The 15,000-nt window shown below is 39.2% G+C and overlaps 3 protein-coding genes across 6 annotated transcripts in view; all 3 read left to right on the plus strand.

The window, feature by feature from the left end:
• LOC135110128 (beta-1,4-N-acetylgalactosaminyltransferase bre-4-like) overlaps nt 1-228 on the plus strand; it is an 8,601-nt gene extending 8,373 nt beyond the window's left edge. For all 3 annotated transcript variants that reach the window (XM_064022099.1, XM_064022095.1, XM_064022087.1), the window contains exon 7: nt 1-228. This exon is cut by the window's left edge and continues 357 nt beyond it. The gene's annotated coding sequence lies outside the window, so the exon portion shown is untranslated.
• Nucleotides 229-4,868: 4,640 nt separating this feature from the next.
• On the plus strand, nt 4,869-12,503 carry LOC135110148 (beta-1,4-N-acetylgalactosaminyltransferase bre-4-like). The gene is made up of 7 exons (XM_064022107.1): nt 4,869-5,002; nt 5,275-6,303; nt 6,524-6,659; nt 7,463-7,699; nt 8,119-8,302; nt 8,480-8,698; nt 8,811-12,503. The coding sequence occupies exons 2-7, from the start codon at nt 6,106-6,108 to the stop codon at nt 8,938-8,940; spliced, it is 1,104 nt and encodes a 367-aa protein (XP_063878177.1). The 5' UTR covers nt 4,869-5,002; nt 5,275-6,105; the 3' UTR covers nt 8,941-12,503.
• A 277-nt stretch (nt 12,504-12,780) lies between these two features.
• Nucleotides 12,781-15,000, plus strand: part of LOC135110152 (beta-1,4-N-acetylgalactosaminyltransferase bre-4-like) — a 6,791-nt gene continuing 4,571 nt past the window's right edge. The window contains exons 1-2 of one of the 2 annotated variants that reach the window (XM_064022128.1): nt 12,781-14,652; nt 14,873-15,000. The exon at nt 14,873-15,000 is cut by the window's right edge and continues 8 nt beyond it. In XM_064022128.1, coding sequence (XP_063878198.1) covers nt 14,455-14,652; nt 14,873-15,000 — 326 coding nt within the window. In that variant the 5' untranslated portion in view covers nt 12,781-14,454. The remainder of the gene's footprint in view (nt 14,653-14,872) is intronic. The other variant, XM_064022123.1, reaches the window with a different exon arrangement.

The following is a 15,000-nucleotide window of genomic DNA, read 5'->3' on the forward strand; positions in this document are numbered from 1 at the left end:
TCCCACCACATGTGCAGTGCAGCCAAACAGCGCTCGCACAGCTCATAGGTCCTTGCCACGAATCCCAGTAACTGCTATGGAATACTTCAGAATATCTTTTTTCACTTATTTCCGCTTTATTTGTTTAATATTATTTATTTATTTTATTTTATTTTATTATTTTATTTTATTTTATTTTATTTTTTTTTTTTTACTGTCCTTTCTCGCAATTAAATATTTCAGAATTATTATTGTTATTTTTTTTTTCTGGTTGTGGAAATTTTCCTCTTTAAAGCAATCGGTGCTTTCATAGATATAACATAGAACATAAGAACATAAGAAATAAGGGAAGCTGCAAGAAGCGACCAGGCTTACACGTGGCAGTCCCTGTATGAAACACACTTACCTATTTCCATCTGCTATCCTCATCCATAAACTTGTCTAATCTTCTCTTAAAGCTCTCTAGTGTCCTAGCACTAACTACATGATTACTGAGTCCGTTCCACTCATATACCACTCTATTAGAGAACCAATTTTTTCCTATCTCCTTCCTAAAACCTAAATTTTTCAAGCTTGAACCCGTTATTTCTTGTTCTACCCTGGTTGCTGATCCTAAGAATTTTGCTTACATCTCCCTTGTTATAACCCTTATACCACTTAAAGACTTCTATCAGGTCCCCTCTTAACCTACGTCTCTCTAAAGAATGTAAATTTAACAGCTTCAACCTCGCCTCGTAAGGGATACTCCTCATCCCCTGTATCCTTTTAGTCATTCACCTCTGTACTGATTCTAATAGACCTATATCTTTCCTGTAATGTGGGGACCAGAACTGCACCGCGTAGTCTAGATGAGGTCTGACCAGCGCCAAGTATAACTTTAATATTACTCCCGGTCTTCTACTTTTAACACTCCTAAAAATGAATCCTAGTACCCTATTTGCCTTGTTTCTGGCTTTTATGCATTGTTTCCCTAGACGGAGTTCAGAGCTAACTATAACTCCTAAATCTTTCTCGTACCCTGTACCTACCAGAGTTTGGTTGTCTAATGTGTACCTGTTGTGTGGGTTTCCTCTACCTACGCTAAGCACTTTGCATTTATTGATATTAAATTGCATTTGCCATCTATCCGTCCATTCATTCATTCTATCTAAGTCTGCCTGCAAGGCGATGGCATCCGATTCTGACCTAATTAATCTACCTATCTTTGTGTCATCCGCAAATTTACTAACATCACTACTAATTCCACTATCCAAGTCATTGATATACATTAGAAATAACAATGGTCCTAATACTGATCCCTGTGGCACCCCACTAATTACATGACCCCACTCGGATTTCGAGCCGTTTATTACCACTCTCTGTCGCCTGTCACTAAGCCATGACCCTATCCAGCCTAACACCTTCCCATCTATCCCGTGTGCCCTAACCCTTCTCAGAAGCCTTTGATGGGGTACCTTGTCAAATGCTTTACTAAAGTCCAGATATAAGATATCATAACTATCACCATTATCTACTGCCTCGTACACCTTACTGTAAAAACTTAACAAGTTTGTCAGGCAAGACTTCCCCTTCGTGAAGCCATGCTGTGACTGATTTAACAGGACAAGTGATCTTTGCAATGATCCCTAATATCATATAATCACCATCATCATCATCATCGTCATCATCATCATTATCATCATCGCTATCGTTGTTGTTGTTGTTGTTGTTGTTGTTGTTGTTGTTGTTGTTGTTGTTATTATTATTATTATTATTATTATTATTATTATTATTATTATTATTATTATTATTATTATTATTATCATCATCATCATTATTGTTGTTGATGTTGTTGTTGTTGTTGTTGTTGTTGTTGTTGTTGTTGTTGTTGTTGTTGCTGATGCTTCTGCTGCTGCTGCTATTGTTAGTTTTCCTTTTCTTCTTGTTCTTGTTAGTATGTATTTTGTTACGTTGTATTTATCTTTTTCCCTTCTGTCTTCTGTATGTTTAGTTCTACGCTCCCACTTTCGTCTCTTATAGTCTCGTATAGTCATAAGATCAGGCATAAAGTTTTATCATTTACTCTGCATGTGTTTATTGCTCACTTGTTTTATTCACAAGTCTCCGTTATCAAGCTAAAGGACATTGATTCAGCTCACCATTCAGCCATTATAGCTTGTACGTTGCATTTATAAGCAACGTTCTCTCACCAGTTTTATTTTCAAAGGATATGGATATAATTAGTTCCTGTTAAAGTATCGTTATAATCATAAAACAACCCTGAAAACCTTCGGTACTTTTGCTATCACTTTTTTTCAAAATAGTCGAGATGAAACGTGGAGGTATACGAGAAAAGAATAACTGTTATTAATAGCATTCCTGGGAAGTTACATTGCTGACCCTGGGGCGGTTAATCTGTGTCACCAGCCCTGCTTGGATGTTGCCTCCGCGATGCTCCTCACCCTACTTGACAAACCTCTTCCGATCTGGAACCTGGAAAGAAACCTTTCTTAGGAATAATGATTTTTAAGTCTCTTCAACCCATCAATTTTCAATAGTTAATGTAATCACGAAACATAGACGATGTCAGTTTCATACATTTTTATACTGTTAATATTCAGTAATTACTTCAAATTTCGTGCAGGAAAACAAGTATGATGTCAGCGTCACATCGATTCACGTAATTAATATTCGGTAATTAATTTAATCTTTATACATAATACAAACCCATACAATACGAAACAAAACACAACATGTACCATATGAATAACATCATTTACTCATTTTTCTTTCCTAATCATGATACAATATATTTCTAGACTGCATTACATAACTTTCAACATCCACTCACGTTCAAGTGATTCCGTCCGTGCTGCCCTCTAGCCAAGCCTCTCTGCAGACTACTCTGTCTGCTGCTGATCTTCTCTCCGCCACACGACATAATATACTCCTATTTAAGAGAGCCTATTTCCCTCAGAAAACTATCTTTATTTTTAAGGACATTCCACATTTTTACCATTCGTGTCACCAATCCATGGCTGCTCGCTCTGCCCATGGGCGTGGTATTTGGATACAGAACATTAACCAAAGTGTAGAGGCGTAGTTAGCGGTCGAGCTCTGATAAGATAAAACCAGTTCTCTTCCCCACTGGTGCCACACTTAATGATTCTGAATTTTCAAAATGTTTCGTGAACCCAAAGGTCCATATTTAATTTTACGTATACAGTACATTTTCTGCAATGCAGATGAACAGAAGAAAAATTTGAACTGCAGAAACTGGCACTCGTCTTGAACACCACACTTGAATGGCCCGTTAACACTTACCCGACTGACTCGACTGATTCCTCTCAACTTTTCTGGTGATGATAAACAACTTCATGATTTAAATAACTATATCAGTCAGTGATTTACTTCTATATAATCATATTTAATTATAAATAGATAAATAAATAAATAAATAAATGTATATATATATATATGTTACAGTCAATACCTGAATCCAGACAATTTGTAAAGTGACTTATTTTTTCAGGCAATTTGTGAACTGCCTGGTTAGGTTAGGTTAGGTTAGGTTAGGTTAGGTTAGGTTAGGTTAGGTTAGGTTAGGTTAGGTTAGGTTAGGTTAGGTTAGGCAGTTCACAAATTGCCTGAAAAAATAAGTCACTTTACAAATTGTCTGGATTCAGGTATTGACTGTAACATATATATATATATATATATATATATATATATATATATATATATATATATATATATATATATATATATATATATATATATATATATATATATATATATATACAGTATACACCACGCCGCCAGTTAAAGTGACGCGCATGATAAGCAAACCGTTGTTTCATAATGCTAAAAAAGTATCCAGCTCAATGTGTGTGTGTGTGTGTGTGTGTGTGTGTGTGTGTGTGTGTGTGTGTGTGTGTATGTTAGTGAAAAATTATATAAACTGATAAACTTCATCTCTCAAACCAACAAGTTATCTGAAACATCTTCTCTCGTGTGATGCTAATCCCAAAGTCTGTCCAGACGCCTCTACAGGTGTGTGTGTGTGTGTGTGTGTGTGTGTGTGTGTGTGTGTGTGTGTGTGTGTGTGTGTGTGTGTGTGTGTGCGCGCGCGCGCGCGTGTAGTTCGGGTGCATGACACAAGGCTATGTCCAATTTATACTATAATGTCTTTTATAGAATTTTTGATATATGTACTGACTGCCAACTTCTACCAGTCTCTTGGGTCGAATTTTGCAATTAATCATGAAGAAAACAAGTGTTGTCTGTCACCTTCATTTATAGTCTATGTTGATTAGTTCATTACTTTCTTGGGTGACTTGGATAATTACTTTGTTGATGTTTAATGCAGTTTTTGTACGAAGAATTTGTTGCTGGTATTTATTTATTTGATCATGTTGATCATGTTATTACACATCCTCCAGTTATTTAGCATAGATTTGTCTCTATTCACGGCGTTACAGAGACGAGCTTACTGTGTGAACGAAAGTTGTGGAAAGCAGGGTGGGCATCTTTTAAGTGACGAGAATGATGTGAAGTAAAATACATACAGTTGATCTGAAGTGTTGGTCATATTTCACAAAAATATTTCCAACAAACACATACACACACACACACAAAAAAAAAAAAAAAAAAAAAAAAACGCTATCTGACAACTACTTCCACTTTCGCTTTCACTGTTTATCGTGGTGATAAAGATAATGAAAAACAGTGGAATACCCTGGCAGACTTTTGATCATGATTGAGCCGGTTTAAGGTAGGCGCACACTTGTTCGCATCGTACGGACGGCACGCATCGTACGCATCGGATTTTAGTATTCTTTACATTATTTCAAATGGGTCTGCGCGCATTTGACCGCGTCGTACGCATCGGACATCGGCAATGCCGACGAGGATCCCCGAAAGACCATTCAATCCGATGCGTACGAACGATGCGGATGGCCTCTACGGCATTTGCCGGCAAATGTGCGACCCCATCGTCAGTTGCAGCCAGAGCGCCGTCGCGGTCGGATGCAAACCTTCTTCGGTATTTATTTTATTTTTTCTGTTTGCATAGCTATGCTTTGCTTATACATAATATATAATGTTATATTAACTCACTGACTGTTTTTAGATTTTTCTCCAAATTCTAGCCTTTTCCTGTTTATGTTGTGAATCCATGTTTTCCTTTTTTTAACTTTCTGTTCTTCTTCTTCTGCCAGCAAACAGCTAACCACTACAATTTCTTCCTCTTCACTATCACTGTTCAACATTTTCACAACTTTATACACTAGAAAAATATGGAGTATGTCCTTCCAGAGAGAGCTCAGCTTCACAACTGCGGGTGGTGAATGGTCCAATGCCGACAATGTGCGCAGAAAATCCAAACCGTCCGATGCATGCCGTCCGTACGATGCGGACCAATGTGCGCTGACCCCAAAAACAATCCGATGAGTACGATGCGTGCCGTCCGTACGATGCAAACAAGTGTGCGCCTACCTTTAAAGAGAGCTGTCAGAAACTGCGACCCTGTAAGAAGTGACGGGCATATGCATATAGAAAAAAGTAAATAAGAAATTAATGAAAATGTTTCCTTAGATATGAAAGTCAGTGAGTTGAGAACTGTCAAAAGCATCGGTCCTGCAGGCAATGAGGGGAAAATTAATACAGATAGCAGTGGATGAAAAATAAATAAATGTACAAGTGTATGTATATATTTATTGAATTATATTTTATTTACCAATGGGTTCTCTCTCTGGCTCATCTATCATTAGCGTCTATTCATCAGTGTGAGTAAAGTATTAGTAGTCCATTCATGAACCTGAATACATTACTTCCTTCAATGAGGTAAAGCAACTGCAAATTATGTTGACACATTTAAATCATATATTTCTATGCGTCACTGGCTGATAGGGCTGCTAATATAGCGAGCGAGGTAGGGAGCATCTCACACACGTCTCGGGGATTGGAAACGTGCGTCAGGGACGGGAGAGAGAGAGAGAGAGAGAGAGAGAGAGAGAGAGATTCTTATTTCACTTAATTATTTTCGGTCAATCATGTAACAGTTCTAAGTAACAGGAAGTCGTTTTGTATACATATATAAATAACAGGAGACATTGTAGATTCCTTGAGATACCAGCCAGGACAAGGATGTCACCGGCCCCAGCAGAGCCGCCCAGTGTACCACGAAGAGAAGGTGGAGCGCTCTGCAGCAGCTGTAGTAAAGCGAGGCGCTGGAAGCTGCCGCTGGTGACCATCGTGGGCCTCCTGATGGCTCAGACATTATTGTACTACAACGACAACTCTTTCTATGGCGCTCATCGCTGGTCCGTCCTGCAAATCTCTCCAGTAAGTGTTGCCCAAGTGTGTCCTGCCAGGTCCTGTCAACATCTTCGCCCCTGATAATTGAGCATGATGTTTAGAACAGCCAAGAAAGTAACCACGAGTGAATCACTGGCATATTGTATTTTTGCTGACAGAAATCAGTTTCTGACATGCAACTTATCCATAGTAAGTGGTATATTTGTTAATTAGATAGCCTTAATGTTCTTGTTGCTGTTTTCTGCAGTTACGATTAAGATGGTTCAGTGATAATTCTACGACACAATCATCCGCCTACTCGCTCAGCCTCGGCGGCGGCGACGGCAGAAATAACACACACCGCGACAGCACTCCCCCGTGCCCGCCTTACCCCCCTACCCTGAGTAGGTCTCCACTTGTTTACTTAGCTTGTGGGGATAAGGCTGCATGTCTTCTCTGTATTTCCACTTACTGTCAGCCCTCTTTCCGTCCAAATTCTATTACAGATGATTGCTGCTTGATGGTGAAGAGAACGAGGGCAATAGAGTGCGTGGTCTTCATTGAGATATACGTAGTAATTTTTAAACGTTGCCAGCAATAATGTACATTAAGACTAACGATTCGCATGATCCTCACGAAACACACACACACACACACACACACACACACACACACACACACACACACACACACACCAATAAGCTGAGGCGTCATAGGTGTGTTAGGAATAAATGCACTTAATCAATATGGTTGTACACAGCCAGTTTGTGTCGTCATGTTTACGTGTCTGCTTTTATCCAGTTTATGTCTACCGTCACGAATGTTACTTCTTCACATTGCCATTGCCTGTAGCACATCATTTACCAGTGTTTCCGTTGGAAGCCTATACTTCTGCTGCTTCTCCTGCTTCAGTCTTTCAGTATGTATGTTTTATTTGTTATCTGATTAGTTAATTTTTTCATTTTTTTTTCTTTATCTACCGTTGTAGTAATGTTCCTTTTAAAAAATTATGAACGATACCTATACTTTCATTAGAGCACAATATTACATTTATTATTTATTGGGCCAATAATTGGTTAAATATATATATATTTAAAATTGTTGTTGCGGTCAATAAAATAATCTAATGTAATTTAATACGTGTGTGTGTGTGTGTGTGTGTGTGTGTGTGTGTGTGTGTGTGTCAAGGCCCTTTTCTCCCCCTCAGAGGGGCGGGTACAAGTCAACAGGAACCCTCCCAGCCTGAAGGAGCAGGAGCGCGCGCACCCTGAGCTCACTCTCGGAGGATATTACCAGCCTGAGAACTGCACGGCGCGGCACAAGGTGGCCATCATCATCCCTTACCGGAACCGTGCGAGTCACCTGACGGCCTTCGTCCACCACATGCACCCCTTCCTGCAGCGGCAGCAGCTCGAGTACGCCATTTATGTGGTGGAGCAGGCAGGTGGGTGGCTGCTGGCGGCGAGGCGGTGGGATATTGTTGTTATCGGCAGATGCAGCGTAACTTATGTCTGTAGTTACGTGTACATTAGCTATAAAGTCCTTATAAATATTAAGTAACTAATTTTGATGTCTTACAACAAACGACCCTCTGTGTACGTGGTGTCAACACACCCACTGCCACTGCATCTCTCTTTTTCTGGCTACTTTCTATCACTGCCCATTATACTTGAAAGTTTTTTCGTGTTGTAGAACATTGTACACTTTATTCCGTAATACAAGTTTCCATCATTACTGTGTTCACAGCCACTCACTTTGTAATGTTTCCTCATCCTAGCAACCATTTTTCTGTTATTCACGTCACTGCACTCTAATATACAGGCAGCAGTCTCCTTATCTGTTGTTTACGATTATTTTTAAAAGGTGACAGCTCTTTCAACCGAGGAATGCTGCTGAATGTGGGCGTCGTGGAAGCTCTCAAGCAGCACGCATTTGACTGCCTGGTGCTCCACGACGTAGACCTTCTGCCAGAAGATGACCGCAACCTTTACACCTGTTCAGAACCTCCTAGACACATGTCTTCCTCGATAAACACCAATAATTACAGGTGTGGCTTGCGCTCTGTGATTAAACACTTGTCAACTTTCTCCTAAATACTATTCAATGTAGGTCATCCGTGTCGATTGTAAATATAAATACGTGCTAATATGACATATCAAAAATATAGTCTTTAGTGGATGAAACATGAGCATAATTTTCACACAATGCTATCATCGGTACTCAGATTACTGTATGAGAACAGTTTTGGAGGCGTGTCTGCCATGACGCCGGAGCAGTACACCGCCATCAACGGGTTCAGTAACAAGTTCTGGGGTTGGGGCGGCGAGGACGACGACTTGTTTAACCGCGTCAGACATCACGGTCTCAACGTGTCTCGCTACCCCAGCGAGGTGGCTCGCTACACCATGCTGTCCCACAAGAAGGAGAAACCCAGCCCTGACAGGTGAGCCTGACACTCGGCGCGGCCTTACCAAGCCTCGCCAAGCAGAAGGAATGGTAATACTCCGGTATGCTTTTTGATATTGCCAATGATGAGAGTTATCTCCGTTCCGTAGATACACAAACCTCCGTCTGGGTAAGCGGAGGTTCAAGAAGGACGGCCTGAACAGCGTCAAGTACCAAATACTGAAGACTGAGCGGAGGCGACTGATTACGTTGCTGTTCGTGGCTCTGGCTCGCACTTGACATTGGCCCGCCCTTCATGCTTTTACTGGCTGTTAGTTTGGACTCGGAGCGATGGAGGGGATACGTGTCATCGTTATAAACATCAGGCAGGCTTCTGTCTGCCACCATTACTGCCTGCCTTTACATGTTTAATGCTGAACAAAGACATACCCAGTTTTGTACTATATTCTGCCAAGTTGTGCCATCAAAAATGTTCGGTCTTATTTTTTCATCTCTGCTTTTGTCCATCCCACCACATGTGCAGTGCAGCCAAACAGCGCTCGCACAGCTCATAGGTCCTTGCCACGAATCCCAGTAACTGCTATGGAATACTTCAGAATATCTTTTTTCACTTATTTCCGCTTTATTTGTTTAATATTATTTATTTATTTTATTTTATTTTATTATTTTATTTTATTTTATTTTATTTATTTATTTTTTTTACTGTCCTTTCTCGCAATTAAATATTTCAGAATTATTATTATTTTTTTTTTTCTGGTTGTGGAAATTTTCCTCTTTAAACCAATCGGTGCTTCCATAGATATAACATAGAACATAAGAACATAAGAAATAAGGGAAGCTGCAAGAAGCGGCCAGGCTTACACGTGGCAGTCCCTGTATGAAACACACCTACCTATTTCCATCTGCTATCCTCATCCATAAACTTGTCTAATCTTCTCTTAAAGCTCTCTAGTGTCCTAGCACTAACTACATGATTACTGAGTCCGTTCCACTCATCTACCACTCTATTTGAGAACCAATTTTTTCCTATCTCCTTCCTAAAACCTAAATTTTTCAAGCTTGAACCCGTTATTTCTTGTTCTACCCTGGTTGCTGATCCTAAGAATTTTGCTTACATCTCCCTTGTTATAACCCTTATACCACTTAAAGACTTCTATCAGGTCCCCTCTTAACCTACGTCTCTCTAAAGAATGTAAATTTAACAGCTTCAACCTCGCCTCGTAAGGGATACTCCTCATCCCCTGTATCCTTTTAGTCATTCTCCTCTGTACTGATTCTAATAAACCTATATCTTTCCTGTAATGTGGGAACCAGAACTGCACCGCGTAGTCTAGATGAGGTCTGACCAGCGCCAAGTATAACTTTAATATTACTCCCGGTCTTCTACTTTTAACACTCCTAAAAATGAATCCTAGTACCCTATTTGCCTTGTTTCTGGCTTCTATGCATTGTTTCCCTAGACGGAGTTCAGAGCTAACTATAACTCCTAAATCTTTCTCGTACCCTGTACCTACCAGAGTTTGGTTGTCTAATGTGTACCTGTTGTGTGGGTTTCCTCTACCTACGCTAAGCACTTTGCATTTATTGATATTAAATTGCATTTGCCATCTATCCGTCCATTCATTCATTCTATCTAAGTCTGCCTGCAAGGCGATGGCATCCGATTCTGACCTAATTAATCTACCTATCTTTGTGTCATCCGCAAATTTACTAACATCACTACTAATTCCACTATCCAAGTCATTGATATACATTAGAAATAACAATGGTCCTAATACTGATCCCTGTGGCACCCCACTAATTACATGACCCCACTCGGATTTCGAGCCGTTTATTACCACTCTCTGTCGCCTGTCACTAAGCCATGACACTATCCAGCCTAACACCTTCCCATCTATCCCGTGTGCCCTAACCTTTCTCAGGAGCCTTTGATGGGGTACCTTGTCAAATGCTTTACTAAAGTCCAGATATAAGATATCATAGCTATCACCATTATCTACTGCCTCGTACACCTTACTGTAAAAACTTAACAAGTTAGTCAGGCAAGACTTCCCCTTCGTGAAGCCATGCTGTGACTGATTTAACAGGACAAGTGATCTTTGCAATGACCCCTAATATCATATAATCACCATCATCATCATCATCGTCATCATCATCATTATCATCATCGCTATCGTTGTTGTTGTTGTTGTTGTTGTTGTTGTTGTTGTTGTTGTTGTTGTTGTTGTTGTTGTTATTATTATTATTATTATTATTATTATTATTATTATTATTATTATCATCATCATCATCATTATTGTTGTTGATGTTGTTGTTGTTGTTGTTGTTGTTGTTGTTGTTGTTGTTGTTGTTGTTGTTGTTGTTACTGATGCTTCTGCTGCTGCTGCTATTGTTAGTTTTCCTTTTCTTCTTGTTCTTGTTAGTATGTATTTTGTTACGTTGTATTTATCTTTTTCCCTTCTGTCTTCTGTATGTTTAGTTTTACGCTCCCACTTTCGTCTCTTATAGTCTCGTATAGTCATAAGATCAGGCATAAAGTTTTATCATTTACTCTGCATGTGTTTATTGCTCACTTGTTTTATTCACAAGTCTCTGTTGTCAAGCTAAAGGACATTGATTCAGTTCACCATTCAGCCATTATAGCTTGTACGTTGCATTTATAAGCAATGTTCTCTCACCAGTTTTATTTTCAAAGGATATGGATATAATTAGTTCCTGTTAAAGTATCGTTATAATCATAAAACAACCCTGAAAACCTTCGGTACTTTTGCTATCACTTTTTTCAAAATAGTCGAGATGAAACGTGGAGGTATACGAGAAAAGAATCACTGTTGTTAATAGCATTCCTGGGAAGTTACATTGCTGACCCTGGGGCGGTTAATCTGTGTCACCAGCCCTGCTTGGATGTTGCCTCCGCGATGCTCCTCACCCTACTTGACAAACCTCTTCCGATCTGGAACCTGGAAAGAAACCTTTCTTCGGAATAATGATTTTTAAGTCTCTTCAACCCATCAATTTTCAATAGTTAATGTAATCACGAAACATAGACGATGTCAGTTTCATACATTTTTATACTGTTAATATTCAGTAATTACTTCAAATTTCGTGCAGGAAAACAAGTATGATGTCAGCGTCACATCGATTCACGTAATTAATATTCGGTAATTAATTTAATCTTTATACATAATACAAACCCATACAATACGAAACAAAACACAACATGTACCATATGAATAACATCATTTACTCATTTTTCTTTCCTAATCATGATACAATTTATTTTTAGACTGCATTACACAACTTTCAACATCCACTCACGTTCAAGTGATTCCGTCCGTGCTGCCCTCTAGCCAAGCCTCTCTGCAGACTACTCTGTTTGCTGCTGATCTTCTCTCCGCCACACGACATAATATACTCCTATTTAAGAGAGCCTATTTCCCTCAGAAAACTATCTTTATTTTTAAGGACATTCCACATTTTTACCATTCGTGTCACCAATCCATGGCTGCTCGCTCTGCCCATGGGCGTGGTATTTGGATACAGAACATTAACCAAAGTGTAGAGGCGTAGTTAGCGGTCGAGCTCTGACAAGATAAAACCAGTTCTCTTCCCCACTGGTGCCACACTTAATGATTCTGAATTTTCAAAATGTTTCGTGAACCCAAAGGTCCATATTTAATTTTACGTATACAGTACATTTTCTGCAATGCAGATGAACAGAAGAAAAATTTGAACTGCAGAAACTGGCACTCGTCTTGAACACCACACTTGAATGGCCCGTTAACACTTATCCGACTGACTCGACTGATTCCTCTCAACTTTTCTGGTGATGATAAACAACTTCATGATTTAAATAACTATATCAGTCAGTGATTTACTTTTATATAATCATATTTAATTATAAATAAATAAATAAATAAATATATATATATATATATATATATATATATATATATATATATATATATATATATATATATATATATATATATATATATATATATATATATATATATATATATATATATATATATATATATATATATATATATATATATATATATATATATATATACAGTATACACCACGCCGCCAATTAAAGTGACGCGCATGATAAGCAAACCGTTGTTTCATAATGCTAAAAAAGTATCCAGCTCAATGTGTGTGTGAGTGTGTGTGTGTGTGTGTGTGTGTGTGTGTGTGTGTGTGTGTGTGTGTGTGTGTGTGTGTGTATGTTAGTGAAAAATTATATAAATTGATAAACTTCATCTCTCAAACCAACAAGTTATCTGAAACATCTTCTCTCGTGTGATGCTAATCCCAAAGTCTGTCCAGATGCCTCTGTAGGTGTGTGTGTGTGTGTGTGTGTGTGTGTGTGTGTGTGTGTGTGTGTGTGTGTGTGTGTGTGTGTGCGCGCGTGTAGTTCGGGTGAACGGCACAAGGCTATGTCCAATTTACACTATAATGTCTTTTATAGAATTTTTGATATATGTACTGACTGCCAACTTCTACCAGTCTCTTGGGTCGAATTTTGCAATTAATCATGAAGAAAACAAGTGTTGTCTGTCACCTTCATTTATAGTCTATGTTGATTAGTTCATTACTTTCTTGGGTGACTTGGATAATTACTTTGTTGATGTTTGATGCAGTTTTTGTACGAAGAATTTGTTGGTGGTATTTATTTATTTGATCATGTTTTACGTATGGCATTACTACACATCCTCCAGTTATTTAGCATAGATTTGTCTCTATTCACGGCGTTACAGAGACGAGCTTACTGTGTGAACGAAAGTTGTGGAAAGCAGCTTGGGCATCTTTTAAGTGACGAGAATGATGTGAAGTAAAATACATACAGTTGATCTAAAGTGTTGGTCATATTCCACAAAAATATTTCCAACAAACACATACACACACACAAAAAAAAAAAAAAAAAACGCTATCTGACAACTACTTCCACTTTCGCTTTCACTGTTTATCGTGGTGATAAAGATAATGAAAAACAGTGGAATACCCTGGCAGACTTTTGATCATGACTGAGCCGGGTTAAAGAGAGCTGTCAGAAACTGCGACCCTGTAAGAAGTGACGGGCATATGCATATAGAAAAAAAGTAAATAAGAAATTAATGAAAATGTTTCCTTAGATATGAAAGTCAGTGAGTTGAGAACTGTCAAAAGCATCGGTCCTGCAGGCAATGAGGGGAAAATTAATACAGATAGCAGTGGATGAAAAATAAATAAATGTACGAGTGTATGTATATATTTATTGAATTATATTTTATTTACCAATGGGTTTTCTCTCTGGCTCATCTATCATTAGCGTCTATTCATCAGTGTGAGTAAAGTATTAGTAGTCCATTCATGAACCTGAATACATTACTTCCTTCAATGAGGTAAAGCAACTGCAAATTATGTTGACACATTTAAATCATATATTTCTATGCGTCACTGGCTGATAGGGCTGCTAATATAGCGAGCGAGGTAGGGAGCATCTCACACACGTCTCGGGGATTGGAAACGTGCGTCAGGGACGGGAGAGAGAGAGAGAGAGAGAGAGAGAGAGAGAGAGAGAGAGAGAGAGAGAGAGAGAGAGAGAGAGAGAGAGAGAGAGAGAGAGAGAGAGAGAGAGAGAGAGAGAGAGAGAGAGAGAGAGAGAGAGAGAGAGAGAGATTCTTATTTCACTTAATTATTTTCGGTCAATCATGTAACAGTTCTAAGTAACAGGAAGTCGTTTTGTATACATATATAAATAACAGGAGACACTGTAGATTCCTTGAGATACCAGCCAGGACAAGGATGTCATCGGCCCCAGCAGAGCCGCCCAGTGTACCACGAAGAGAAGGTGGAGCGCTCTGCAGCAGCTGTAGTAAAGCGAGGCGCTGGAAGCTGCCGCTGGTGACCATCGTGGGCCTCCTGATGGCTCAGACATTATTGTACTACAACGACAACTCTTTCTATGGCGCTCATCGCTGGTCCGTCCTGCAAATCTCTCCAGTAAGTGTTGCCCAAGTGTGTCCTGCCAGGTCCTGTCAACATCTTCGCCCCTGATAATTGAGCATGATGTTTAGATCAGCCAAGAAAGTAACCACGAGTGAATCACTGGCATATTGTATTTTTGCTGACAGAAATCAGTTTCTGACATGCAACTTATCCATAGTAAGTGGTATATTTGTTAATTAGATAGCCTTAACGTTCTTGTTGCTGTTTTCTGCAGTTACGATTAAGATGGTTCAGTGATAATTCTACGACACAATCATTCGCCTACTCGCTCAGCCTCGGCGGCGGCGACGGCAGAAATAACACACACCGCGACAGCACTCTCCCGTGCCCGCCTTACCCCCC

This window comes from Scylla paramamosain, chromosome 2 (genome assembly GCF_035594125.1).
Source record: "Scylla paramamosain isolate STU-SP2022 chromosome 2, ASM3559412v1, whole genome shotgun sequence".
Classification (NCBI taxonomy): Eukaryota; Metazoa; Arthropoda; class Malacostraca; order Decapoda; family Portunidae; genus Scylla; species Scylla paramamosain.

Coding starts and splice junctions, on each gene's coding strand:
- LOC135110148 (XM_064022107.1), top strand. CDS start 6,106: ATGTCACCGGCCCCAGCAGAGCCGCCCAGTGTACCACGAAGAGAAGGT. Junction 6,660..7,462: donor GCCTTACCCCCCTACCCTGA/GTAGGTCTCCAC, acceptor TCTCCCCCTCAG/AGGGGCGGGTACAAGTCAAC. Junction 7,700..8,118: donor TTATGTGGTGGAGCAGGCAG/GTGGGTGGCTGC, acceptor TATTTTTAAAAG/GTGACAGCTCTTTCAACCGA.